Here is a 27,241-nt window from a genome sequence, read left to right as displayed (position 1 = left end):
GAGGTAGAGAGGATGAGGCAGAGGGGATGAGGTAGAAATGATGAGATAGAGGGGATGAGGCAGATGCGGTGAGGTAGAAATGATGAGGTAGAGAGGATGAGGTAGAGGGGGGTAGAGGGGATGAGGTAGAGAGGATGGGGTAGACCCTCACCTCATCCTCGACTTATGGCACACCCTTGTCCGCACAGTCAGAATGGGGGCCATCTTGAGCCCCAAGAGGGGGCCAGGTGTGCAGGTGTACAGGTGTGCATGTGTACAGGTATGCAGGTGTGCAGGTGTACATGTGTACAGATGTGCAGGTGTACATGTGTGCAGGTGTGCAGGTGTACATGTGTACATGTGTACAGATGTACAGGTGTGCAGGTGTGCAAGTGTACATGTGTACAGGTGTACAGGTGTGCAGGCGTACATGTGTACAGGTGTGCAGGTGTACAGGTGTGCAGATGTACAGGTGTACAGGTGTGCATGTGTACAGGTGTTTAATAATGAATGTTATGATCTGTTAGTTTAATAGTGAATGTTATGATCTGTTAGTTTAATAGTGAATGTTATGATCCTGAACTTATGTCAAGTCAATAACAACAACTTATTGAAGCCATGTCACCGGCTCTCCTTTCCCCTACAGAGGAGAACGTGTTCACTAAGACTGCAGTGCTCTCAGCTGCAGGAGCTCAGAGGCCCGGCGAGCACGTGAACGCGTCATGAGGTCACCTGTGCAGGTGCATTGAATACCCGGATGTGATTGGTTCTTGCAGCGCGTCTACCAACCAACCCAGAAGCCGTCGACTGACGTCAGTCTCGCGTCGAGCCGCAGGTTAAGTCAATTCAAACTTGTATTGAGGTTTGTTTCCTCTGTGACCGGAGCAGCTCCACCAGGTGAGCGGTACCGGAGCGGACGCGTCGTGTCCCGGTCCTCCCGCAGCCGCTGCCCCGACTCTCTGGCCAGCGCGGTGACCGCCACCATGTCCGGTTTAATGCTGCAGGTAAAGTAATGGCCTCACGTTATTGAGTTATTCATGTTCCCGTTAAATGAAGTGTAGTTATCACGGAGCCGTGACGTGGCGACATTAATTAAAACATTAATAGCTGAAGTTACGTTAACTCTCGGCGCTCCACAGACATGCGCACTGGATTTTCCTGTTGGTCTGGTTTCCTCCAGTTCCTCTTGGTGCACATGAATGTTCCACTGGACTCATGTTTCATAAAGAAAAGAGGAGTGACTTTGAGGTGCTTTTCAGCTGTGTGTTGGTAAAGGAATGGAGAGTTTTTGTCTATAATTCGACATCCTATGAAAAGAAGACATTTTGTAATTTGACTAAATGAAATGTAACATTGTAGCCAGTGGCGTGTCTGTAGGGCCTGCCTTCCACAGCATGTAGAGCTGTGTCATCCATTCCTCACTATGACGTCACGGCTTCTTCAGGAGCCAGGCCGACTTGTTTTGCCAGCAGGAGGCGTGTCCTCATGGGGGCGTGTCCTCCAGGATGCATGTCCTCTGGTAGGCGTGTCCTCTGGCGTCTCTGTCCTCTGTGAGATGTCTCCTCCGGGAAACGTGTCCTCTGTGAGACGTCTCCTCTGGGAGGTGTGTCCTCATGGGGGCGTGTCCTCCAGGAGACAGCGTGGGAAGAGACAGAAACAGGAAACCCAGCACAAAGCAGCGCCTCAACAGCTGTTATTCTTCTCTGCCTATAACAATCACTAAGCCGAGGATTGATGATTCAACATGAGTTTGTTTAGCTTATGGAATGTAACGTGCAGGGCGAGGGCCTTTGTAATGTTGCAGCTGTCTACGTTTACATGTTCTCTATATTTCACATTTAGTGAAAAGCATGGAGTCTAGCTTAAAGGGACATTTAGTGCAAACTACATGACGTCCCTCTGTATTGATAAATGTTGTTGAAGGAATTCAAAGACATGGGTGAAATTATGAGTGATGGTTGCATGTTTCATAATGTGCAATATAACCTGTGATACATAATGAGGTTTCACAATAGCAGCCGCAGTGCTCGGACATTGACGCTGTGGTGTCCTTCAGAGCGGCCAGCTGCAGGCTCTGGATGAGGGCGACATCCTGGACCCAGAGTTCCAGCAGCGGTTGGAAGATGCTCGTACTCGCCTCCGGCAGGAGATCCAGCGGGAGCTGAAGATCAAAGAGGCTGCCGAGAGACTCCGGCGGGCCGTCACCAACCGCAAAAACGCTGCCGACGTGGAGGGCCAGCTCAAAGCCTCGAGCCGCAAGCTGGAGAAGTTGCACTGGGAGCTGCAGGAGCTCAACGCCCGGTCCATGGCTACCGAGAGGGACGGCACCACAGGTAACACACTCTGCCGGGTAACGCACTTTGACGGGTAACGCACTCTGACGGGTAACGCGTGCTGATGGGTACCACACTCTGGCGGGTAAAACACTCTGAGGGGTAAGGCACTCTGAAGGGTAAGGCACTCTGAAGGGTAAGGCACTCTGAGGGGTAAGGCACTCTGAGGGGTAAGGCACTCTGGCGGGTAAGGCACTCTGAAGGGTAAGGCACTCTGAGGGGTAAAACACTCTGAGGGGTAAGGCACTCTGAAGGGTAAGGCACTCTGAAGGGTAAGGCACTCTGAGGGGTAAGGCACTCTGGCGGGTAACTTACTCTGGCGGGTAACTTACTCTGACGGGTAACTTACTCTGACGGGCAACGCGTGCTGACGGGTAACGCACTCTGGCTGGTGCCACTCTGACGGGTAACGCGCGCTGACGGGTAACGCACTCTGGCGGGTAACGCACTCTGACGGGTAATGCACTCTGACGGGTAACGCGTGCTGACGGGTAACGCACTCTGGCTGGTGCCACTCTGACGGGTAACGCGCGCTGACGGGTAACGCACTCTGACGGGTAACGCGTGCTGACGGGTAACGCGTGCTGGCGGGTAACGCGTGCTGACGGGTAACGCGTGCTGACGGGTAACGCGTGCTGGCGGGTAACGCGTGCTGACGGGTAACGCACTCTGACGGGTAACGCACTCTGATGGGTAACGCGTGCTGACGGGTAACGCGTGCTGACGGGTAACGCGTGCTGGCGGGTAACGCACTCTGATGGGTAACGCACTCTGATGGGTAACGCGTGCTGACGGGTAACGCACTCTGGCTGGTGCCGCGCGCTGACGGGTAACGCGTCCTGACGGGTAACGCGTGCTGGCGGGTAACGCACTCTGACGGGTAACGCGTGCTGACGGGTAACGCGTGCTGACGGGTAACGCGTGCTGACGGGTAACGCACTCTGGCGGGTAACGCACTCTGACGGGTAACGCACTCTGACGGGTAACGCACTCTGGCGGGTAACGCACTCTGGCGGGTAACGCGTGCTGACGGGTAACGCGTGCTGACGGGTAACGCACTCTGGCGGGTAACGCGTGCTGACGGGTAACGCGTGCTGACGGGTAACGCGTGCTGACGGGTAACGCACTCTGGCGGGTAACGCGTGCTGGCGGGTAACGCGTGCTGACGGGTAACGCGTGCTGACGGGTAACGCATTCTGGCTGGTGCCACTCTGACGGGTAACGCGTGCTGACGGGTAACGCGTGCTGGCGGGTAACGCGTGCTGACGGGTAACGCACTCTGGCGGGTAACGCGTGCTGGCGGGTAACGCACTCTGGCGGGTAACGCGTGCTGGCGGGTAACGCATGCTGGCGGGTAACGCGTGCTGGTGGGTAACGCACTCCGACGGGTAACGCGTGCTGGCGGGTAACACACTCTGACGGGTAACGCGTGCTGGCGGGTAACACACTCTGGCGGGTAACTCGTGCTGACGGGTAACGCGCGCTGACGGGTAACGCACTCTGGCGGGTAACGCGCGCTGACGGGTAATGCACTCTGGCGGGTAACGCGTGCTGACGGGTAGCGCGCGCTGACGGGTAATGCACTCTGGCGGGTAACGCGCGCTGACGGGTAACGCGCGCTGGCGGGTAACGCGTGCTGGCGGGTAACACACTCTGACGGGTAGCGCGCGCTGACGGGTAGCGCGCGCTGACGGGTAATGCACTCTGACGGGTAACGCGCACTGGCGGGTAACGCGCACTGGCGGGTAACGCGTGCTGGCGGGTAACGCGTGCTCACGGGTAACGCGCGCTGGCGGGTAACGCGTGCTGGCGGGTAACACACTCTGACGGGTAGCGCGCGCTGACGGGTAATGCACTCTGACGGGTAACGCGCACTGGCGGGTAACGCGCGCTGACGGGTAACGCGCGCTGGCGGGTAACGCGTGCTGGCGGGTAACACACTCTGACGGGTAGCGCGCGCTGACGGGTAATGCACTCTGACGGGTAACGCGCACTGGCGGGTAACGCGCACTGGCGGGTAACGCGTGCTGGCGGGTAACGCGTGCTCACGGGTAACGCGTGCTGACGGAAACACACTCTGGCGGGTAACGCGTGCTGACGGGTAACGCACTCTGGCGGGTAATGCAACAGGTTACGGGTAGTGACGGTGCCTCATCAAAGTGACTTTCAACCAAACAGTCTGAACCTCACAATAACGCATTATTAGGACCAATTTTAGTAAAAAAAGAAACCATGAACAATAAAGATCTTATGACAATATTGTTTACGATGATTAAATGAGCTTTAGCCTCTAAGGCCTCTACAACCCGACATGTTTCACCTCAACAAACTATTCAACTAACTATCCCCGGCTTCTCCAATACCGACGTGGTATTTTGAAAAGAAATGGGCTGACTCCTCCAGGAGCTTCTGTGTAGACGTCGTGGAGAGCAGAGGCTGAAGGACGAGCCCTGAATACTGAAAGTACTTCAGTGACCGCAGCAAGGCACAATCCAGCAAAATAAATTACGTTTTGTAAAGTAAATGTACAGCAGCACTTAAAAGTATATACATTTAAATGTTTGAAACATCGTGCACATTTGTTTTTCATAACTCAATCCCTGAATCTTTGTGTTGAGTTGATATCAGTTTCTTAATATACAGCCTTCCTCTGGCAGGATAAGATAATCCTTTATTAGTCCCGCAATTGCAGGATTACAGCAGCAGTGCACACGAGACACATAGTAAATACAAAATCAAGTAATATAAATAAACAGTAAAGATTAATACAATAGCAATATTAAATATATACGGACGGAAGAAAAAGTATTTATATTGCACCAGATGAACGTAATTAAAGTGTTAAAGTGGTAGTGGTCCACTGTGAGCTCAGCTTGTTGTGCAGCCTGACAGCAGCGGGAAGGAAGGACTTTCGGTACGTCTCAGACACCGGTACGCCTCAGACACCGAGGCCTCAGACACCGGCAGCAGAAAAGACGCCATTGCTTTCCAGATGTTGCATTGAGCTGCACAGCTGGACTCAACTGGCCCTCTGAATACTGAAAGATGCAATCACGAAAGTCAAGAGACCCTCTCAAACGAACCAATGAAGAAGAATAGTTTCCCAAGACTTCTAAATCCTGACCCGCCGTGTGGTTGTTTGTCTGCAGGCTGCTTGGAGGAGGACGACCACCTGTCCGCAGAGTCGTGTCCATGGGAAGAGGTCGCATCCCCGGTGGCCAGTCGGGTCAGAACCCTGAAGAAACAGCTCACCATGGAGACTAAAGTCAAGCAGGGCGCTGAGAACATGATCCAGACTTACAACAACAGCTCAGTCAAGGTGCTGACAGTCTGGCCCGCCACAAACACACACACACACACACACACACACACACACACACACACACACACACACACACACACACACACACACACACACACACACACACTGACAGACACGGACGGACGGACGGATGGATGTGTTGTGAGGGAATGCAAAAGTAATGTAAATTCTCCTGTGGCCTGAAGGAACTCCTTTATGGAGGAGAAGCTTGGTGCTGGTTGGAGTTGGAATTAAAGAAGGGATCAAGCCCAAAGCGATCTATAGAAGGTACAAAAGAGGCCTCACAGTTCACATGACGAGCCAACAAAGACTGAGTTCTTTAAAAAGAAGACATGATTTATCATGAGAGCATGTTCTGGGTTCATTCATGAACAATGCAGGACTCTGGACCACAGACGCTGTAAAGACTGTCGGTGTGTAAAGTGCCTAATGCAAAACTCCTGTCACTGGTTGTGTTGCATCATGCAAATTAATTACAGATAACAGCATACCTCACCAATGGTACTGTAATATTCTGTTAATTGACTTCAGTAATTGTTGTTTGAATTGTTCACTAGAGCTCGGTGGTTTTGAACCATAAGAAGTAGAGGAAAGGCAGACGACAAAAACGTCCAAACGCAGGAAGTCGAGATGGATTTGTTGTTGGCTGAGTACTTCAAATGATGTGCTACTTTATACACACTACGGATATACTGCAGGAAATGAACATTTAATATGCAGGAATTCACAATACAGACACCGCTGACTGTCTGCGTTACCATTTGGCCACAATTGATCACATTGACGTACACGGTCCAATCAATTCAATTCAGTTTATTTTGTATAGCCCAAAATCACAAATTCAAATTCCCCTCAGGGCTTTACAGTCTGTAACATAACATCCTGTCCCAGGAGATCACATCAGATCAGGAAAAACTCCCCAAATAAAGATAGTAAAAACCCTGTCACAGGGAAAACAGGAAGAACCCTTCATAGAGCAACAGAGGAGGATCCCTCTCCCCGGATGGACAGAAGAATAGATGTCATGTGACCAGAATGAATAACGTAACAGAGTTACAACACATTGCATGAATATGACAGAAATGATTCATATGAGTAGTGAGCATGGATCGATCCAGATAACCACGATCCATGAAGCAGAAGGAGGGAGAGAGGAGGGGCATCAGCAGGGCCGTGGCAGAAGGTAGGAGGCAGGAGGTAGGAGGCAGGAGACAGGAGGTAGGAGGCAAGGGCCCAGGAGGCAGAAGACAGGACACAGGAGGCAGGAGTCAGGGCCCAGGAGACAGGAGGCATGGTCCAGGAGGCAGGAGGCATGGCCCAGGAGGCAGGAGACAGGAGACAGGGTCCAGGAGACGGGAGGCATGGCCCAGGGGGCAGGAGACAGGAGACAGGGTCCAGGAGACGGGAGTCAGGGCCCAGTATACTTGGTTTGCATCACGTCTTGCTGTATCATGATTCCTCTGCATTGAACAACATGCATCCGGTTTATTTCCAGGACAGGAAGATGATGACCTCGGCCCAGCGGATGCTGCAGGACAGTCGCACTAAGATTGAGCTGCTGCGCATGCAGATCATCAAAGTCAGCCAGGCCAGAGACGGGGAGCAGGAGAGCTTGCACGGTAAAGATCACCTTCTGGTCTGCAGCAGTGGGAAGTGAACCTCACCCTTTCATCTGCAGCAGGATGAACCTCAGACTCAGCATGAGCTGCATGAGTCTCATGTTGACACGCTGAGTCAACGTAACCTTATCTAAACTTTCACAATAAGACACATGTTGACTATGAAAAACGTGTCAATGTATCACACAAAATAATCAAATTCATTTTGAGTTGAAGTTTGAGTGTCAAACAACTGCTGTCAATGTGAAGAATGATTTTACGTTCTCAAAAACGGCAAGAATGAATAAATGTTTTTTTAGTTCAAGTTTGCTTGAAATTCATAATTTCACAGGGCTTTGTGAAAACAAAGACATTTATCGCCCGTATGTAAAGGATTCTGTGTGCATTACCAATTCATTTGACAACATTGCTTCTAAAACGCTGAGTCGTTCAGAGACCAGGTCTTTAAGGTGCTGCGTCCTGTCTCTGTCTCAGGGCACCCTGAGGTGCTCAGTGCTCTGGAGCTGCGGGTGGCTGGCCTCGTGCGCCACATGAAGATTGAATCGGCAGTAGCAGAAGGAGCCAAAAACGTGGTGAAGCAGCTGAGTGGGCGCAACATCCAGGACCGCCGCGTTCTAGCAGAGGTGGGTTGAGGGGTTCCCTTCCTTTTCTGGCTACCAGGTTAACCTGCTGGCTATCTGGACCTTGTTTGGGTTTAGTTACGCCAAACTAAACCCAAGAAAGGTCAAGATATAGCCACGATCCATGTAAACCTGCAATAAGAGAAAGCACAAAGACTGAAGAAGATGAGTTAGTCATGTGCATTGATTGATTGGTAGGGTCTCCAAAGGCAAACCGGTCTCGGGGGAGAGCCCAGACTAAGAGCGGTTAAAAAAACCCTGATGATTTACGGCCCACGGAATGACGCTACCTCGCCCGGACAAGGGAAACCGGGGCACCCTCCCTGAGCCAGACCCGGGAGGGGAGCTCGACGGCGAGCGTCTGGTGGCTGGGCTTTCACCCATGGGGCCCGGTCGGGCTCAGCCCGAAAAAAGATCATGGACCAGCAACCCTGTGGACTCACCACCCGCGGGGAAAAGCATCGGGGTCGGGTGCTATGCAGACCGGGCAGCGGGCCAGGCGGGAGACCTGGGCGAGCCGATCGCCTGCAGCATAGACTAGCTCTAGGGACGTGGAACGTCACCTCGCTAGCGGGGAAAGAGCCGAAGCTGGTGCGGGAGGTGGAACGGTACCAGCTAGATATAGTTGGGCTCACCTCCACGCACAGCATGGGCTCTGGAGCCAAGCTCCTGGAGAAGGGTTGGACTTTGTCCTTTCCTGGAGTTGCCCAGGGTGAGAGGCACCGGGCTGGGAGTGGGGATACTCACGAGCCCCCGGCTGGGCGCCGCTATGTTGGAGTTTTCCCCGGAGAACGAGAGGGTCGCCTCCCTGCGCTTACGGGTTGCAGGGAGTAAGGCTCTGACTGTTGTTTGTGCTTATGCACCGAACAGCATTTCGGAGTATCCGGCCTTCTTGGAGTCGGTGGGAGGGGTCCTGGAAAGGGCGCCGCCTGCCGACTCCATAGTTCTCCTGGGAGACTTCAACGCTCACGTGGGCAATGACCGAGAAACCTGGCGGGGCGTGATTGGGAGGAACGGCCTGCCTGATCTGAACCCGAACGGTGTTTTGTTGTTGGACTTCTGTGCTAGCCACAGTTTGTCCATAACGAACACCATGTTCGAGCATAAGGTGGCTCATAAGTGTACCTGGTACCAGAACACCTTAGGCCGGAGATCAATGATCGACTTTGTAGTCGTATCATCTGATCTGCGGCCGTATGTCTTGGACACTCAGGTGAAGAGAGGAGCAGAGCTGTCAACTGATCACCACCTGGTGGTGAGTTGGATCAGATGGCGGGGGAGTTGGCTAGAGAGACCTGGCAAGCCCAAACGTGTAGTGAGGGTGAACTGGGAACATCTGGCAGAGGATCCTGTCCGGGAGGTCTTCAACTCCCACCTCCGGAAGAGCTTCTCGCACATCCCGAGGGAGGCTGGGGACATGGAACCCGAGTGGACCATGTTCAAAGCCTCTAATGTGGACGCGGCCACTAGGAGCTGTGGCCAGAAGGTCATCGGTGCCTGTCGTGGCGGCAACCCGAAAACCCGGTGGTGGACACCGGGGGTGAGGGAAGCCGTCAAGCTGAAGAAGGAGGCCTTTCGAGCCTGGTTGGCCCAGGGGTCTCCTGAAGCAGCTGACAGGTACCGGCAGGCCAGAAGGGCTGCAGCTGTGGCTGTCGCGGATGCTAAAACCCGGGCATGGGAGGAGTTCGGGGAGGCCATGGAGAAGGACTTTCGGTTGGCCTCAAGGAGGTTCTGGCAAACCATCCAGCGGCTCAGGAAGGGAAAGCAGGGCCTACCCCAGGCTGTTCTTAGCGGGGGGGGGGGGGGACTGCTGACCCGGACTGGGGACATCGTCGGGCGGTGGAAAGAGCACTTTGAGGAACTCCTAAACCCGGCCAACATGTCCCCTGGAGAGGGGGCAGTGCCTGAAGTCCTTAGGGTGGATGCACCTATATCCCTGGCAGAGGTCGCTAAGGTAGTCAAAAAGCTCTTTGGTGGCAAGGCGCTGGGGGTGGATGAGATCCGCCCTGAGATGCTGAAAGCGCTGGACACTGTTGGGCTGTCTTGGCTGACACGCCTTTGCAGTGTCGCATGGGGGTCGGGAACAGTGCCCATGGACTGGCAGACCGGGGTGGTGGTTCCCATCTTCAAGAAGGGGGACCGGAGAGTGTGCTCAAACTATCGTGGCATCACACTGCTCAGCCTCCCGGGAAAAGCTTATGCCAGGGTGCTGGAAGGGAGGCTCCGACCGATTGTCGAACCTCAGATTCAAGACGAACAGTGCGGATTCCGTCCCGGTCGTGGAACAGTGGACCAGCTCTTTACCCTCGCAAGACTACTGGAGGGTCCTGGGAGTTCGCCCAACCAGTCTACATGTGCTTTGTAGACTTAGAGAAGGCTTTCGACCGGGTCCCTCTGGGGTTTTTGAGGGGGGTGCTGCGGGAGTATGGGGTGCCGGACCCGTTGGCACGGGCCATCCGGTCTCTGTACGCCTGCAGTAGGAGCTGTGTTCGTATCCTCGGTAATAAGTCAGACACGTTCCCGGTGGGTGTTGGCCTCCGCCAGGGCTGCCCTTTATCACCGGTCCTGTTCGTGACCTTCACGAACAGGATATCTAGGCGCAGCCAAGAGGCGGAGAGGATCCAGTTCGGGAGTCTCGGGATCGCCTCTCTGCTGTTCGCGGATGATGTGGTCCTGTTTGCCTCCTCGGACGTGACCTCCAGCATTCACTGGGGCGTTTTGCAGCCGAGTGTGAAGCGGCAGGGATGAGTGTTAGCACCTCCAAATCTGAGGCCATGGTGTTTTGCCGGAAACCGGTGGATTGCTCCCTCCAGGTGGGGACAAACTACCTATCCCAAGCGAAGGAGTTCAAGTATCTCGGGGTCTTGTACACGAGTGGGGGTAAGGTGGAGCGGGAGATCGACAGGCGGATCGGTGCGGCTGCAGCAGTAAAACAGGCCCTGTACCGGTCCGTCCTGGTGAAGAGGGAGCTGAGCCGGAAGGCGAAGCTCTCCATTTACTGGTCGGTCTACGTTCCAACCCTCACCTATGGCCACGAACTCTGAGTTGTGACCGAAAGAACGAGGTCTCGGATACAAGCAGCCGAAATGAGCTTCCTCCGCAGGGTGGCCGGGCTCAGCCTTAGAGATAGGGTAAGGAGCTCGGACATCAGGAGGAGCTTGGAGTCGAGTCGCTGCTCCTTCGTGTCGAAAGGAGTCAGCTGAGGTGGTTCGGGCATCTAGTCAGGATGCCTCCTGGACGCCTCCCATTAGAGGTTTTCCAGGCACGTCCAACTGGTAGGAGACCCCGGGGAAGACCGAGGACACGCTGGAGGGATTATATCTCCCGGCTGGCCTTGGAACGCCTTGGGGTCCTCCAGAATGAGTTGGAAAATGTTGCGGGTGAGAGACAAGTCTGGGTCGACCTGCTGAACCTGCTGCCACCGTGACCCGACCCCGGATAAGCGGTTGAAAATGGATGGATGGATGGATGGAGTTCCATACCAGTAGCCCACCATAAAACATATTCTGAAGTTATCTGTTTTGGTCAGATCTATACTATTCAGGGGTAGCACAGCTCCTTGCTTGATCCCAAATGATTCCAGAATTGTAGTTTGAATCACTGATCGTCTGGTATTTATAGAGAAGATTTTAAAGTAACCAGTTATGTTACCAACGTAAGATCTGCAGAGATGGTCCCATTTTCCAACATCATTAGCCTGTTAGTGTTCCTGCAAAATGCATTTCCGTGCTTATTCAATCACAAACAGCTGTATCTGTCACAGCTGTTTGCTCATCATGAAGTCTGTCCCTGTTCTGCATAACCCCGCCCCCTCATGTTGCTATACGTTTTATGCACCATTTCATTGGCGATACGAAACGTCTGTCATCCGAGCTCTCGGACGTGACGACTCGGCCCATATATGGAAGAAGAGGCTAGACACTTTTCTTCAACGTGGACTCTTGTTAGCTAGTGTAGCCTGTGCAGAGGACATGGAGTTCCTATTGGTTCAAGTGGGGTGTCAATCAAAAGGTCAGAGTTCAGCAGACATTTCGATATCAAGTTTTCGTCACTGCTCACATGCAAACTTGATTTGCGAGTGAAAATACAGAAATATTTTGTCATATCTGCCAGCTGATATGAAATGATGCAACACCAGTTGGTGGATATTCATGGCTGTAATCACGTGTTTTGGAGTAAATCTTTTACGGGATTGGATCGTCTGGACTTTTACGACATAACAATACCGTTGTTGTTGGAATGTTATCGATTTATGGATCAATATGAGGCGTCATCGGTAAGTTGCCTAGATTTTGATCGTTTGTTTGTTGTCTGACATTAACGTTGACTGTAGCTGCTGTGGTGGTGTCATCTTGAAATAATTAGAATCCAGAGAACCGTAGCATTCTAAGGCACTGCCACACTCGTAGATGGAACTATAAATAGCGATCGTCTCAAGTATACAATGTACAGTGTACTAAGAGGTTTTAACAGGCCGAGTTAATATCATGGACCATTCCATTTTCATCCTCAGGCTCAGGCACGCATGCAAGAGTCGTCTCAGAAGGTGGATTTGTTAAGTCTTAGCCTGGAGAGGCGCTTCAGTGAGCTTCCTCTGGACCATCCCAAACACGCTGCCATCAAGGAGGAGCTACTGGGAACCCCGCCCTTCTGCAGGAAGCCGTCCAGCACGCCGTCCAGCACATCGTCCTCTTCCTCGTCCTCCTCCTCTTTCTTCAAACCAGCAAGTCTAACAGGTTGCTATTAATATATTCCAATAGCTATTTGTTTTATTGCTTCATTAAATAACTTCAGTGGTCCCCGTTCTTTCGGTCACGACCCAGAGTTCGTGACCATAGGTGAGGGTTGGAACGTAGACCGACCAGTAAATGGAGAGCTTCTCCTTCAGGCTCAGCTCCTCTTAACCAAGACGGACCGGTAGAGCGCCTGTTTTACTGCTGCAGCCGCACCGATCCGCCTGTCGATCTCCCGCTCCACCTTACCCTCACTCGTGAACAAGACCCTGAGATACTTGAACTCCTTCGCTTGTGGTAGGCACTCTGTCCCCACCTGGAGGGAGCAATCCACCGGTTTCCGGCAGAGCACCATGGCCTCAGATTTGGAGGCGGCAACTCTCATCCCTGTTCCTTCACACTCGGCTGCAAAACGCCCCAGTGAATGCTGGAGGTCACGGTCCGAGGAGGCAAACAGGACCACATCATCCGCGAACAGCAGAGAGGCGATCCCGAGACTCCCGAACCGGATCCTCTCCGCCCCCTGGCTGCGCCTAGATATCCTGTCCATGAAGGTCACGAACAGGACCGGTGATAAAGGGCAGCCCTGGCGGAGGCCAACACCCACCGGGAACGTGTCTGACTTACTACCGAGGATACGGACACAGCTCCTACTGCAGGCGTACAGAGACCGGATAGCCCGTGCCAACGGGTCCGGCACCCCATACTCCCGCAGCACCCCCCACAAAAACCCCAGAGGGACCCGGTCGAAAGCCTTCTCCAAGTCCACAAAGCACATGTAGACTGGTTGGGCAAACTCCCAGGACCCCTCCAGTAGTCTTGCGAGGGTAAAGAGCTGGTCCACTGTTCACGGCCGGGACGGAATCCACACTGTTCGTCTTGAATCTGAGGTTCGACAAGCGGTCGGAGCCTCCTTTCCAGCACCCTGGCATAAGCTTTTCCCAGGAGGCTGAGCAGTGTGACCCTGATAGTTCACTCTCTCCGGTTCCCCTTCTTGAAGATGGGAACCAACACCCCAGTCTGCCAGTCCATGGGCACTGTTCCCGACCCCCATGCGACACTGCAAAGGCGTGTCAGCCAAGACAACCCAACAACGTCCAGCGCTTTCAGCATCTCAGGGCGGATCTCATCCACCCCCGGCGCCACCAAGGAGCTTTTTGACTACCTTAGTGACCTCTGCCAGCTATATGGGTGCAACCACCCCCAAGTCTTCAGGCGCTGCCCCCTCTCCAGGGGACATGTTGGCCGGGTTTAGGAGTTCCTCAAAGTTCCCGCCCCCCCCGCCCCCCCCCTCCCTTCAAATAATGTACTTAAGTTAAATCTTGAGATACAATTTACTATTATATCACTTTTTACATCAATACATTTTAGAGAGAAACATTGTATATTTCACGCCATTACATTTATATAACAACTTTAGTAATTTTCCAGATTAAGACCTATGATAGCTGCTCGTGTAATGTCCAAAAGCAACGGCGTACATGGCAGCAGCCTCTATGTGCAAGTAGGAGAGCACAAAGTGAACTTTATTAATAAAATAGATGTCATGTGACCAGAAGGACAATAGTTCTGCACCAGACCAGCAGTTCTCATTGGACTGATTAGGCACCATCTTGGGGTGTGTTCTTATTATACATGAATATAAAAAGTAGTTCAACTAGCTTCAACACAGCCACCAACAGTACAATGTATGTATCGATGCATCCGTATTTATGAAAAATAATAATTTCTTCTACAATGCTCCTCTGTCAGTCAAAAGGGCTACATCTTTCTGCAGGATGAGTACTTGTGTTACCTTAGAGAACCGTTAAGTCATGGAACCTAAGTAATTCAGAGCATATATATTGCCTCCACGTGGCTCTCCACATGGCGGCTGAAGGTAGTAAAGGTGCTAACAGCGGCAGCCATTCATCCATCCTGGTTCATCCATTCATCTGACCTCCATCTGACCTCCATTGTGCCATGATATCCAGAACAATAACGGTGTCTTCCTCAACCATATTAATGTTTTCCATTCAACTTAAGCTAATGTTTTCTCAAGACTGCATTGAAACTGGAAGGCTTCCCCGCAGGCCGGCTGGAGGTCTGTCTGATGGGCTGCCAGGACCTGTTGGAGCTGGTTCCGGGCCGCGGCCGCGTGGCCGGCGTCCCGGCCGCCGCGCTCAGCCTCTCCGATGGATGGTCTGCGAAGGCGAGAGCCGGCCTGTCGGGACGCAGCGCCAGTGCCAAGACCTCCAAGGCTGAGGACCTGTCCTGTAAGTCAACACTGCAACTTTTTGGTTTGGCCATTCTACTTCCCTTTAGTCCAGTGGTTCTCAAACATGTTGTTGTCACGCCCCACTTTGAGGAAGAAAAATGTTTTTAAAAAAAATTGGCATTGGCAAGGTAGTTCCTAGCTGCTGCTGCTTCTTCTGCTTCTTCTTTAATGCAGATTTATCCAACAAAAGGTGCATTACCGCCACCTACTGCTGCAGTGCCACTGACCAATCACAGTGCACATTAATGGTCACGCGGGCCCTGTGGCGAACACACATTCCTTAATGCTAGAAGGCCTCGTAATACAGTTTAATCAGCTCTCGATTCCATAGAGAAACGGAGGTGAAATGTGATTGGATGAGTTCTCTTAACCAGTAGCCATGCTGCAGGCTGGAAGCAGAGCAACAGAGGAAGACAGGAGCTGTGCAATGAGAAAATAAGCTAATAGGGAGAAATAATTATGATACATGTAGTGTCTTTGTGAAAAACAGTACAATTATAAAATAGCTTTTTATTATTAAAAAAAAGAAGAAACTTTGTGATTCTGTTTGGGCCAGCAGAGAAGGCTTAACAGGCCCTGACAGCCACCACTGCTGTACATAGTTATGGCGGCGTTATAGTTATGTACATAGTTATAGTATAGTTATGTACATAGTTATGGCGGCGTTATAGTTATGGCGGTGTATGGGTGCCACGTGACATTTTACATGTTCCTTTTCCCTTCATCACAAGATGAAGTCTTTGCTCGATACAAAATTGTTGCGTTAAAAAAAAAGTCTTGTTATACAACATGACTTTATCTAGTTTTATCATGAACCCAACGTATTAATTTTCCCTTTAATATTGCTGTGAGCTCACTAATATTTGACGGCTGCTGGTTGTACTGTGAATATAATTTCTTACTGGAGGCGTCTGTCCATGCTGTGTTTTCATGGCAACTGACGTTGTCTACCTCTGTCTTCATGACGTCCTCATAGCTGACGTTGTCTACCTCTGTCTTCATGACGTCCTCATAGCTGACGTTGTCTACCTCTGTCTTCATGACGTCCTCATAGCTGACGTTGTCTACCTCTGTCTTCATGACGTCCTCATAGCTGACGTTGTCTACCTCTGTCTTCATGACGTCCTCATAGCTGACGTTGTCTACCTCTGTCTTCATGACGTCCTCATAGCTGACGTTGTCTACCTCTGTCTTCATGACGTCCTCACAGCTGTTTGTTTCTGTGTTGTCTCAGCGGAGATAAGTGCCGTGCTGAAGGTGGACAACCGGGTCGTGGGGCGCACTCACTGGCGCCCGCTGGGCAAAGAGGCCTGGGGCCAGAGCTTCAGCATCGAGCTGGACCGGGTCGGTGCACCGCATTACTGCTGAGCCACACCTGCATCTGTCACATGTTATCCACATGAAGACTGACTGAGTCTGAATATGTGTACTGTGTGTAGTCCAGGGAGCTGGAGATCTGTGTGTACTGGAGGGACTGGCGAGCGCTGAGTGGAGTGAAGTTCCTGCTGCTGGAGGAGTTCCTGGACAACCAGAGACACGGCATGTGTCTGCAGCTGGAGCCACAGGGCCTGCTCTTCATCGAGGTGTGTGTGTGTGTGTGTGTGTGTGTGTGTGTGTGTGTGTGTGTGTGTGTACTAGAATGTTTGGATTTGCATACGTCAAAACATAAATGTCATATTCTTGGTAAAATACATAACTTCCCTTATTAGCTCCATCGTTTCCGTTTTCCTTAGATCGTTTTCCTGTTCTCATTCCAGAGTTGATGTCACTTTTAAATTCAAGCTTAGTTTCTTATGTTATTATTGTTTCACCATAACAATGTAAAGTTCTAATCGGTGTGCTTATGATGTTTTGATCATTAGTTTCCATCATTGGAGCTAGCAGCAGGTTAATGAGTTCATATTGGTGTGACCGCCTGCATCACTGATGTCTGAACATGAATCATAACAGCTGTTTACTTCCAGGTGAGGTTCATTAATCCTGTCATTGAGCGGCGTGCCAAACTCCAGAGGCAGAGGAGGATTTTCCCCAAAGAAAAAGGTAACAACATTTATTCATATTGCATCAGATGTTTCTGGATGTTATTTATGTGTTTCTTAAGTCACGTTAGTTGTGAGACTTTACTGTTTCATGAGGAGAAGTCACACAACGACCTCAACGTAAAGGAGGATCGTATGTTGAAGTAAAGAGTCCAGGAAACCCAGTGATACTGTAACGGGACCGGCCCTGACCTGGTCCCTACGCCAGCCGTGAAAGGAGGGCCCGTTTTAGAACCCTGAGGTTTCCCTCTCAGTTTGCTTTCGATTACAATTTATAGAGACAATGACGGATGTTAAAAACCCCATTCGTTTAGTTTTTCCCCGTGGCCTACCTGTACTATTGAGCCACGTGATCCACTGAACTGTTTCCTCTAACAGGAAAGGAAGATGAATCGTTTTACACACAGTGCAACCCAAACGGTTACTTACATTTGTCTGGATCTGGAAACGAGGCAGGATCGTGCTGGATTGTGTTCCCTGGTCAATGGCCTCGACCCGGTGTTACCTTCTTCGTCTCAAAAAACCTGGAAGTTATCTTATTCCATTAAACGGGAGTCCCCATTGAGTATTTCAGAGTATACATTTTATTTCAACAAGTTATTATACACACAGTACCATAACTGAGTCTTTTTCTTCACTTGTAGGTAATCCCCTCTGTAGCTAAGAGTCAGTTCAACAGTATCATATGTTCAAAAAGCTACAAGAGTAAAAGTCACATTGTAATTCATCAACCGCTTCCTTTTTTGTCTTGGAGGAAACCCCTCAGCGCTTAGAAGCCGTTACCAGTAATTACAATATGGGAAAATCTCTGTTTTGATTTCTCAAACCGAGTGGTTCCTTCTCAGGGACAGAGCCCAAGAGGAACTGAAGAGTGCCCAGTTTATTGTAATGGAAAATTTAACTTATCAATTTCCTTCGGTGGAAAGCAAATACGATGTGAAACACTTAAATGTCTTTAAGTATTTATTAAACAGAAACTGGTAAATAATTCAATTGAATGGGCAGAGCTCTTCCCCACAAAATGGTTCAGAGGTCTGACTCGGAAAAATAGTTCACATGAGTTTTATACATCAACAATTATTTTTGAAATGGTTGCCCTCTCCCCTTTCCCCTCCCCCCACGCTGCCAGCGTGTACACAGGAGACAGTCCACGTCACCCAGCTGGCGCCTGCCGCTTGGTCGCAGCCCTGAGAAAGGAAAAGTGATAGCCAAAAGGAAGAAAACAGAGGAATCCAAAACAATAGGAAGATACCCTCGCTATCATCCCAAGGATGGCTCGGTTCAGTCTGGGCGAACTGACCTCACCAAATGGTCCACATGTTTAAGAATAATACCTTCTAAATAAAATCTCCACCACATTTATCACAGTGTATATATTGGCAAGTGTGTGGGAAGATCTCTGTCGAGACATAGTGGGAGTGACTGAGTAGCAGGTACGTGTGATTACAACATGCTTTTGACCTCGGTCACACGTTCAAAAGTGTTTGTAGTTACTGTTACAGAACAACTTCAAGACACATGTCAGACAGATTGATGTATCCTTGAAACATTTTAGTGGGAGTAACTAAATTCCCACTAACTGGCGCCTATGTACGCAGATTTGACAGGTGGGACCTGCCGATGCTGCCTAGGGGTCATGGGGTCGTGTTTAGCTGAACAGGTGTCAGACAGATTACGTGTATTTGAGGCATTGTGAGTAATCGGTGTCTGTGGTTCAACATCCCCTGAACCTGATCACACGTTCAACAGTGTTTGTGGCCACAGCTACAAGAATACAGATTTAAAAAAACACAAAGGTCATCTGCAAGGCACAGAATCTACTATGACCATATTTAGACTTGTGTAATGTGATATATAAATGTCATAAAAAAACAGGAGTGTACTACAACGTATTAAGCGTGATGGAAGACAATTTCACTCAAAACAATTTAGTTATTATGCATAAAGACAAAATGAAAAGAACTTAGAAAAGAAAAGAATAGAGAAATAACTTGTATTTTATATAACCCAATCCTCAACAACATCATATCAACCCATCAATCATTACAAAACGCTCTGAGCCAAACACTGAACCATAAAAGTGGTGTTTATTTGTGTATTTACTTGCTTATTAGTAAAAAGAATCAAAACTATTTCCTCTATTTCTAGATGGCATATTTTCATAGGATAGTTTAAACTGACTATAATGTCCCGATGTGATCCTTTAACTCTCCAGGAAACCGTTTGATGTCTTAAATCATCAACACTTAGAATAAGTGATTTTCAGTGAATGCTTTCTGGCTCTCTGCTATCCGGTACTTTCACTAAAGTCACTAAAAATATCTGCAATGAAGCTTCTCAGAAGACGAGAACTCTGATGCTAAAGTGTTTTCGCAACCACATCATCGTGATGCAGACTTTGATATATGTGGCCCTCTTTGTTTCCAGCAGATAATTATCTGCTGAGCCAAACGGTTCTGCTTCTAAACCAGAAGAGAAGTCTGCAGATCTCCCGATCAGGAGATCTGCAGACTTAGTCTTTGCTAAACGCCTTCTGTGGGAGCAGTTTAAAATGTCCCTGTGATTGAGTTTTTATAATGTATTTACATTGCTTATCTTATAATCATATTACTCTCTGATTAATTACCATTTTATGAATGGGTGGTCCTTTTCTATTTAGTTTCTGTAAGGCACACTGTGTAGGATATGTGCTGTAGAAATAAACTAATAAAATGAGTTTGCGAATAAAAACATAAAAAGGTGAACCTATCTTTTCTCCGCATGTTAAAGTCTTCAGGTTTGATCTCCTTTGCCCCGTCTCTCCTCACAGGGAAGGACTTCCTGCGAGCGGCCCAGATGAACATGAACTTCGCCACGTGGGGCCGCTTGATGATGAGCATCCTGCCGCCCTGCAGCGCCCTGGAGCCCACGAGCCCGCCGGCAGACAGCCCGCCGGCCAGCACCCCTCCAGCCCGGTGAGAACATCTGTGTCTGAAGCTGGTACAAAAGAGAACATTCCACCACTCACGATGTCTGAGACCGGACTGGTAGCGACATGATCCCTGACTTGCATCACAGCTCACAAGTCATTTAGTGGTATGACACTGTAGTAGTATTAGTATGATAAGAATATGTGTATTATACAAATGAGCATGATCATCAGTCATGATCTATATTTCATGTGCAGAGCCAAACCAACAGAGTATCTCCCAACAAGTGCAGTGTGTGGATGAGTCTACTTCCTGTCATCAGAATCAGAACCATTTATTGGATGTTTTCACATAGAAGGAGGTGCATAACATTGAACATTTAAAGATAAACAGAAAAAAAAATTAACAATAAACAGAGTGCTATAAGATAAAAGGAGGACCTAAAAAATGAGTGACATAGAAAACCCCAAATAATGTTGAGACTGTTCACAATGAGAAGATTGAATGTTAAAATGTTTTTAACATCCGAACGGCTCTCACACACATGAGGAGTGTTCCACGTGATGCTGGAGGAGCTGCAAGGAGAAAGCCACCAAGGCTTCCAGTGTCTTTGTTGGTAGTTCTTGAACACATTGATTTTATATTCCAGCGATGGGAACCTGAGTTTGAGTGTGTTTGCTCAAAGAGGTTGATGAAGTCCAGAACATGGACGCTGGTCACTAACTGACTCCTCCGGTCCTCAGAGAACCTGCTGTAGTGAGTCTACACTTCGATGAGGAACAACCCGCCAGGTCTCCACAGCGCACAAGAAAGAGCACCAAGGACTCTCCTCCGGTAAGACAGGAGGACTCAGACTAGTCCCAGAGGCAGAGAATATGACGCTTGTATCATACTTAGATTTAAGTATTGCTTTAGAGTAATGGTTTAGTCTCAGTCCTCGTGTTTCTGCTGCTTGAGTTCTTCTCTGTCTCTACACCAGGAGGACCAGCAGTATCCCTCACGCCCTGCACAGTAAGTCACTCAGTAGCACGGAGACGAGTCGGGCCTTTGTTGGGTTATCATGAGGTTTCAGAGTGTGATGATGGACACAGGGGTTCTCTCTGCTGACTGTTAGAACCACAGGAACGGGTTCTCCAGGTTAAAGTGTTTAGTGATTCTCTCTGTAGTCCGTTAGAACCACAGGAACAGGTTCTCCAGGTGAAAGTGTGTTGACGAGTGTTTCCTGTGGTGCAGCAGGGAGGAAGGACTCCACATGGAGGACTTCACCTGCGTCTCAGTTCTGGGCAGAGGCCACTTTGGAAAGGTACGCATCTCCTCTTCCTGGTCCACCTGCAGCAGGGTTTAGAGCAAGAAAAGCACTATGACTCATGTTGACCTTCATAACTTCCACCGTTTCTCCTGTAACGGATCAAAGGTGCTGCTCGCAGAGAACAAGAAGTCCGGAAAACTGTTCGCCATCAAAGCCCTGAAGAAAGGAGACATCGTGACGCGAGACGAGGTGGACAGGTGAGCCAGGCTCCTTCCTGCTGCTTGAATGTGTGAGCGCACCGCGGGCCCGAACTACCGGGGGCCCGAACCACCGGGGGCCCGTACCACCGCGGGCCCGAACCACCGAGCCAGTTCAACTTAGTGTGGCTCTTCTTGGGTCACCTGGCGTCCCAGTGACTGGGGAGGGAGTAGTTTATGAGGTCTATCGGACTCAAAGGGAGCTACATCAGTGTGGAGATAATTGTTTTACTAGATGACAGCAGTCTATATAGTTTTATAAAGTCAGTTCTCATGAGCTGCAGTGAGGAACAGAAGTAGGGCTGCAACTATTATTTTAATAATCGATTAATCAGTTGATTATTTTTTCAATTAATCGATGAATCGGATAAAAAAATGTTTTTATCAAAAAAGCGTTAATTTCCAACCCTTTATTCAAAAACAGAAGTGACAGTGCAAAACATCTTCAGAAAGTGCACAAACAGGTTGCTCCTTAAACATCCCTGAGCTGTTAATTAAAACAACAAAATGGACTAACACTAAAAACATACACATGTATGCTTTACATCTGCCAAATGTGAGCCCTTTTTACTGTAATTGATCCCTCCAGAGGCTGCATTTACATACCCTGCTTTATCAATATGTATGAAATACTGGACAGAGGGAAGCTGTACTGCTCCATATAGAGCGTCCTCTTCCTTAAACTCTTTCATTCTGGGTCTCTTATGACCACGACGTCACGTTGTTGGCTAAGCCCAACGACGTGATTTGCTTCATTCTACTTTGAGTAAAAAAAAAAAAAAAAAACCTGCAGCCAGATCCTCCGGTGAGCCGGTTTAACGTTAACAAGTGACAGCGTGAACTGAACCAGACCGGGGGGTGACGGCATGTTTCATCACGTTACGGTTTTCTACAAGCAAGACTGAACTGTAACGGAACATAACGGAACTTTAACGACAATACACAACCAAACACGTTAGCTAACGCGATAGCAAGCTGACTAGCTTCCATTAAAAACAAGTTTGAGGAACATGAAGACGCTGATTGGCCAAGACTCGACTTATCAAAGATCTTCTAATTTTGAGAAGATCACGACCTCAGCTTTTCTCGTGTCTCACTCCAATCTCAGAAACGCTGGCCGGCCAGTTGCTCTGCTACGCTCTTTTTTTTCTTCTCCGCGACTTATTGCCCGGCGTAATAATCGCGCGACACAACGAATCGATAATGAAATTCGTTGCCAACACTTTTGATAATCGATTTTTATCGATTTTATCGATTCGTTGTTGCAGCCCTAAACAGAAGTGTAAACACGTTCATCTCTGACTTGGAGACGAAAGCTTGTGACTCCTGCTGCCATGATGTCATATTATATACTTTATTCTAGTGTTTATTATACTTTATTCTAGTGTGACATTGAAGGCTTGGAACAGCAAAGTGGTTCTTTTGACCTGCTAGCAGGTTAGCATGCAGCGTCTGTTACCACGATGATCTTCCCATTTAAAAGTGAGCCAGCTTTTCTCTACGGGACGGCCCCGTCATCCAGACAGCCGGTCTCACTCTGCCCTGCCCGATGCTGCTCGATGCTGCCTAATGCTGCTCAGTGCTGCCTAATGCTGCTCAATGCTGCTCGATACTGCTTAATGCTGCTCGATGCTGCTTTCTAATCTCCCCGCTGGGTTTCTAGCGGCATGTTGCAGACATGAACCCAGATGATTGTGATTGATGGGTTACTATTACAAGCAAATGTAAAGTCATAACGTAAAACTAGACTTGTTGCTGTCTCGTACTTAAATAATACAAAAATACCCAATTGTTACAAGTGAAGGTGTTTCATAATGATATGTCCTGAATAGAAAGGTGCAATAGAAGCTCATGCTGTGGAGAAAGAAGCTTCCTCTCCCAACATGCTCTCTGTGTGTTCAGCCTCATGTGTGAAAAGAGGATCTTTGAAGTGATCAACACCTCGCAGCATCCCTTCCTGGTGAACCTGTACGGCTGCTTCCAGACTGCAGACCACGTGTGCTTTGTGATGGCCTACTCGCCCGGAGGAGACCTCATGACCCACATCCACACCAGCGTCTTCACGGAGGAGCAGACCCGGTGAGCGTCGCTCCTCACAGCAGCATGAAGCCACAGGATGCTTCGCTCCTCTCATCGCTCTCTGCTTTCAGGTTCTACTCATCCTGCGTGCTGCTCGGCCTGGAGTTTCTACACCAGAACCAGATTGTGTACAGGTGAGTCCTCCTCTGCCTCAGCATTCCTGCTGCTGGCTGCATGACGGCAGCCTGCTGTGACGCTTTGTGTCGTCTGTCAGGGACCTGAAGCTGGACAACCTGCTGATGGATGCAGACGGTTTCGTCAGGATAGCAGACTTTGGCTTGTGCAAAGAAGGTACGACCATCATGTCCTTACTGAACTCTTCAAAAAAACATGGCAAAGCTTTCATAGTTGGTATGGAAGCGTTCATCTCCTGACAGGTGGGTGTGTTTGGGGGTGTATGTATGTGTGTCTGCAGGTATGGGCCACGGAGACCGGACCACTACATTCTGCGGCACGCCAGAGTTCCTGGCTCCAGAGGTGCTGACCGACAACACGTACACCCGCAGTGTGGACTGGTGGGGCCTGGGGGTCCTGGTCTATGAGATGCTGGTGGGCGAGGTCAGTACTGGTCCAGGCTCACGGACCAACAGCGCCTCCAAGTGGAGGAAGTGAATATGACAGCCAGAAGTCCAACATGCTCTTACAGTCTAGTCTACACTCTGTCGTCTACCAACTCCTGAGAGAAAGATCTCCCCTCATATCATCTCCTCCCATCCTCTATCATCTTCTCCAATCCTCTCCTCATCTTCTCATCACATCACATTACGTTTCATTTAGCTGACACTTTTATCCAAAGCGACTTACAATAAGTGTATTCAACCATGAGGACAAACTTAGAACAACAAGAATCAAGAAAGTACAATTTCTTACTACAAAGTGCTATCAGTAAGAGACATCTAAGTGCTACTACGGTGCTACCTTCCTTATTCAAGGTGTAGTCGAAAAAGATGTGTTTTTAGTTCACGGTGGGAGATGTAGAGACTTCCTGCTGTCCTGATGTCAATGCCAGGACGGCAAACAGTCAGCTCGCAGTGACGGAGCTACTTGCCAATTGGCTGAAGCCAAGTGGAGCGAACGGGCCGGGGTGTACGGTGTTACCATGTCCTGGATGTAGATTGGACCCGATCTGTTTGTAGCACGGTACGCAAGTACCAATGTTTTGAAGCGGATGCGGGCGACCACCGGTAACCAGTGAATGTCGGAGGAGCGCAGTCGTGTGGGTGAATTTCGGTTAAAGACCAGTCGAGCTGCTGCATTCTGGATGAGCTCCAGAGGTCGGATGGCACTAACAGGTAGACCTGCAGGCGGGAGTTACAGTAGTCAAGACGCGAGATGATCAGAGCCTGTACGAGAACCTGTGCCGCCTTCTGAGTGAGATGGGAACGTATTCTCCTGATGTTGTACAGCATGAACCTACAGGAACGTGTTGTTACGGTGATGTTGGCAGACAGGGACAGCTGACTGTCGAGTGTAACACCGAGATTCCTGGCAGTCGGGGTCGATGCCAACACTGAGTTGTTGAAGGTAATAGTGAGGTTGTGGGTGGGAGAGCCTTTTCTTGGAAGGAACCCTAACCCAACATAGCTATGGTAGGAAAAGCCATGCGAGTGAATGACAGAGCCGAGAGAGTTGGTGTACAGAGAGAAGAGGAGAGGACCCAGGACGCAGCCTTGAGGGACTCCAGTAGTGAGAGGACAAGGTTCAGACACGGATCCTCTCCAAGTTACCCGGCAGGTGCGGTTGTTGAGGTAGGATGAGAAGAGGAAGAGCAGAGCCTGAGATACCAAGGTCCTGGAGGGAGGAGATGAGGATCTGGTGGTTCACTGTGTCAACGGCAGCAGAAAGGTCTAGAAGGATAAGGACAGAGGAGAGAGAGGCTGCTCTAGCAGTGTGAAGCTGCTCAGAGACAGCAAGGGCAGTCTCTGTTGAGGCCTTGAGTCCAGACTGGTGAGGGTCCAGAAGGTTGTTCTGATCTCTGTTGAGGCCTTGAGTCCAGACTGATGAGGGTCAAGAAGGTTGTTCTGGACTCTGTTGAGGCCTTGAATCCAGAGTGATGAGGGTCCAGAAGGTTGTTCTGGTCTCTGTTGAGGCCTTGAATCCAGACTGATGAGGGTCCAGAAGGTTGTTCTGGTCTCTGTTGAGGCCTTGAATCCAGAGTGATGAGGGTCCAGAAGGTTGGTCTGGTCTCTGTTGAGGCCTTGCATCCAGACTGGTGAGGGTCCAGAAGGTTGTTCTGGTGGAGAAAGGAGGAGACTTGGTTAAAGATAGCTCGATCCAGAGTTGTGTAAAGAAAGGGAAGGAGAGACAGGTCTGTAGTTGTTGACTTTAGACGGGTTGAGAGAGTTTCTTCAGGAGAGGGTCGACTCTTCCTCCTTCAGAGAGTTAGGATGCATGAGTAAAAATCTCCCAAAGAACCAGGTGGACGGTAGAGAACAACAATGTTTAGTTGGACCGGATGAGTAACCGTCACAGCATGAAACTCACAAGACAGTGGGGTAAACAGCCGCTTTCCTAAATGCCTAACCTCTCACTTCCTCTCCTCATCTCCTCCCCAAATGCAGACACACAGTAACTCAGTCGATCTGTACTGTAACATAACCCCCGATCTGTTCTCAGTCTCCTTTCCCAGGTGATGATGAGGAGGAGGTGTTTGAAAGCATCGTCAACGACGACGTGCGCTACCCTCGCTTCCTGTCTCCTGAGTCCGTGTCCCTCATTCAAAAGGTGGGCTCAACAAACCGCTCTGGATCTCTGGCTCTGAAGGATCTGTTTATTAACTCTTCATCGCTTTCATTATGTTGTAGCTGCTGCAGAAGAATCCTGAGAAGAGACTGGGAGGAGGCGAGGAAGATGCCTCTGCGATCAAAAGACACAAATTCTTTCAGGTCATTATTATTATTATTATTATTATTATTATTATTATCCAGCCGCTGACCCCTGTCTTCTAACTCTCAGAGCTCAGAGTTCTATTGTGATAGTGTAAATAATCCAGCGCCTCTTAAAGGGAGAATATTGGGCTTGCCTGCTTGGCGGAGGCTTATAACCGCCAGGCGGTATCCCAGCAGTTACAGCACCTCATTGTGAGCCAGTTGAATACGTGTTTATTGCACACATCTTGATCGCTGTAGTGAGTCCTGCTCCTCCCTGTCTGTCCACAGAGGATGGACTGGGCCGCCCTCCTGGCCAAGAGCCTGAAGCCTCCCTTCCTGCCGGTCATCCGGGCGCTGAAGGACGTCAGTAACTTCGACGAGGAGTTCACCCGCCTGCAGCCGGTCCTGACGCCGCCGCGGACGCCCTGCGTCCTCACGGTGGAGCAGCAACACATCTTTGCTGACTTTGACTTCTCGTTCATGAGTTGACCAAAGGGACTGGACGGCTCCTGCTCCTACTTTTATAAAGCGCTCTGACTCCACAGGAGCCGAGCTCTCCTCCCACCTGGTCCTGTTGGACTCTGCCGGGTCCACCAGGTCCAGACTGCAGCCAGGCGGGTTCTTCATGCTCAGAGCGTAGGAGCGATGACGCAATCATTTTACAAATGGACATTGTTCCAGCCCTGAGTCCAAGAACTAAACTGTACATATTTGTGATCTTAATGAAGAAAACTGATTCTGAAGGCCAAACTGTATCTTCTGCTATTTATTATAACCATTAGACGTCATCTGTTGGGATGTAATGCTCTGAAATGCCAAACTGTTCATTTAAGTTCTTATAGAGATTGCTGTCAATACAATGTACATGTATTTGTTAGCTTAAAACTACACTATCATGAAGATTATGTTCATATAGAACAGACCAGCCTATATGTAGTGTAAGCATGAAGGAAATATGAATGAATAAATTGATAT

At 49.6% G+C, this 27,241-nt stretch overlaps 1 protein-coding gene across 1 annotated transcript; it reads left to right on the top strand.

The window, feature by feature from the left end:
* Positions 1-942: 942 nt before the first annotated feature.
* On the top strand, positions 943-27,241 carry pkn3 (protein kinase N3). The gene is made up of 22 exons (XM_079235060.1): positions 943-983; positions 2,036-2,312; positions 5,462-5,631; positions 7,130-7,253; positions 7,728-7,876; positions 12,387-12,609; positions 14,679-14,861; positions 16,098-16,207; positions 16,303-16,446; positions 16,828-16,903; positions 19,712-19,856; positions 20,555-20,645; positions 20,791-20,822; positions 21,045-21,114; positions 21,226-21,317; positions 23,220-23,396; positions 23,468-23,530; positions 23,611-23,687; positions 23,812-23,954; positions 26,013-26,120; positions 26,201-26,281; positions 26,555-27,241. Exons 1-22 carry the CDS (start codon positions 963-965, stop codon positions 26,753-26,755), a joined length of 2,757 nt encoding a protein of 918 aa, XP_079091186.1. The 5' UTR covers positions 943-962; the 3' UTR covers positions 26,756-27,241.

Source organism: Taurulus bubalis (genome assembly GCF_910589615.1).
Source record: "Taurulus bubalis genome assembly, chromosome: 19".
In the NCBI taxonomy this organism is placed as follows: domain Eukaryota; kingdom Metazoa; phylum Chordata; class Actinopteri; order Perciformes; family Cottidae; genus Taurulus; species Taurulus bubalis.
Note: the sequence above shows the minus strand (reverse complement) of the source record. Positions and strands in the feature narration are given on the sequence as shown.

Excerpts from the sequence above, each read along its gene's own strand:
- pkn3 (XM_079235060.1), top strand. The coding sequence starts at position 963 with ATGTCCGGTTTAATGCTGCAG. Across the intron at positions 984-2,035 it reads TGTCCGGTTTAATGCTGCAG|AGCGGCCAGCTGCAGGCTCT; the intron begins GTAAAGTAATGG and ends GGTGTCCTTCAG. Across the intron at positions 20,646-20,790 it reads GCACCAAGGACTCTCCTCCG|GAGGACCAGCAGTATCCCTC; the intron begins GTAAGACAGGAG and ends TCTCTACACCAG.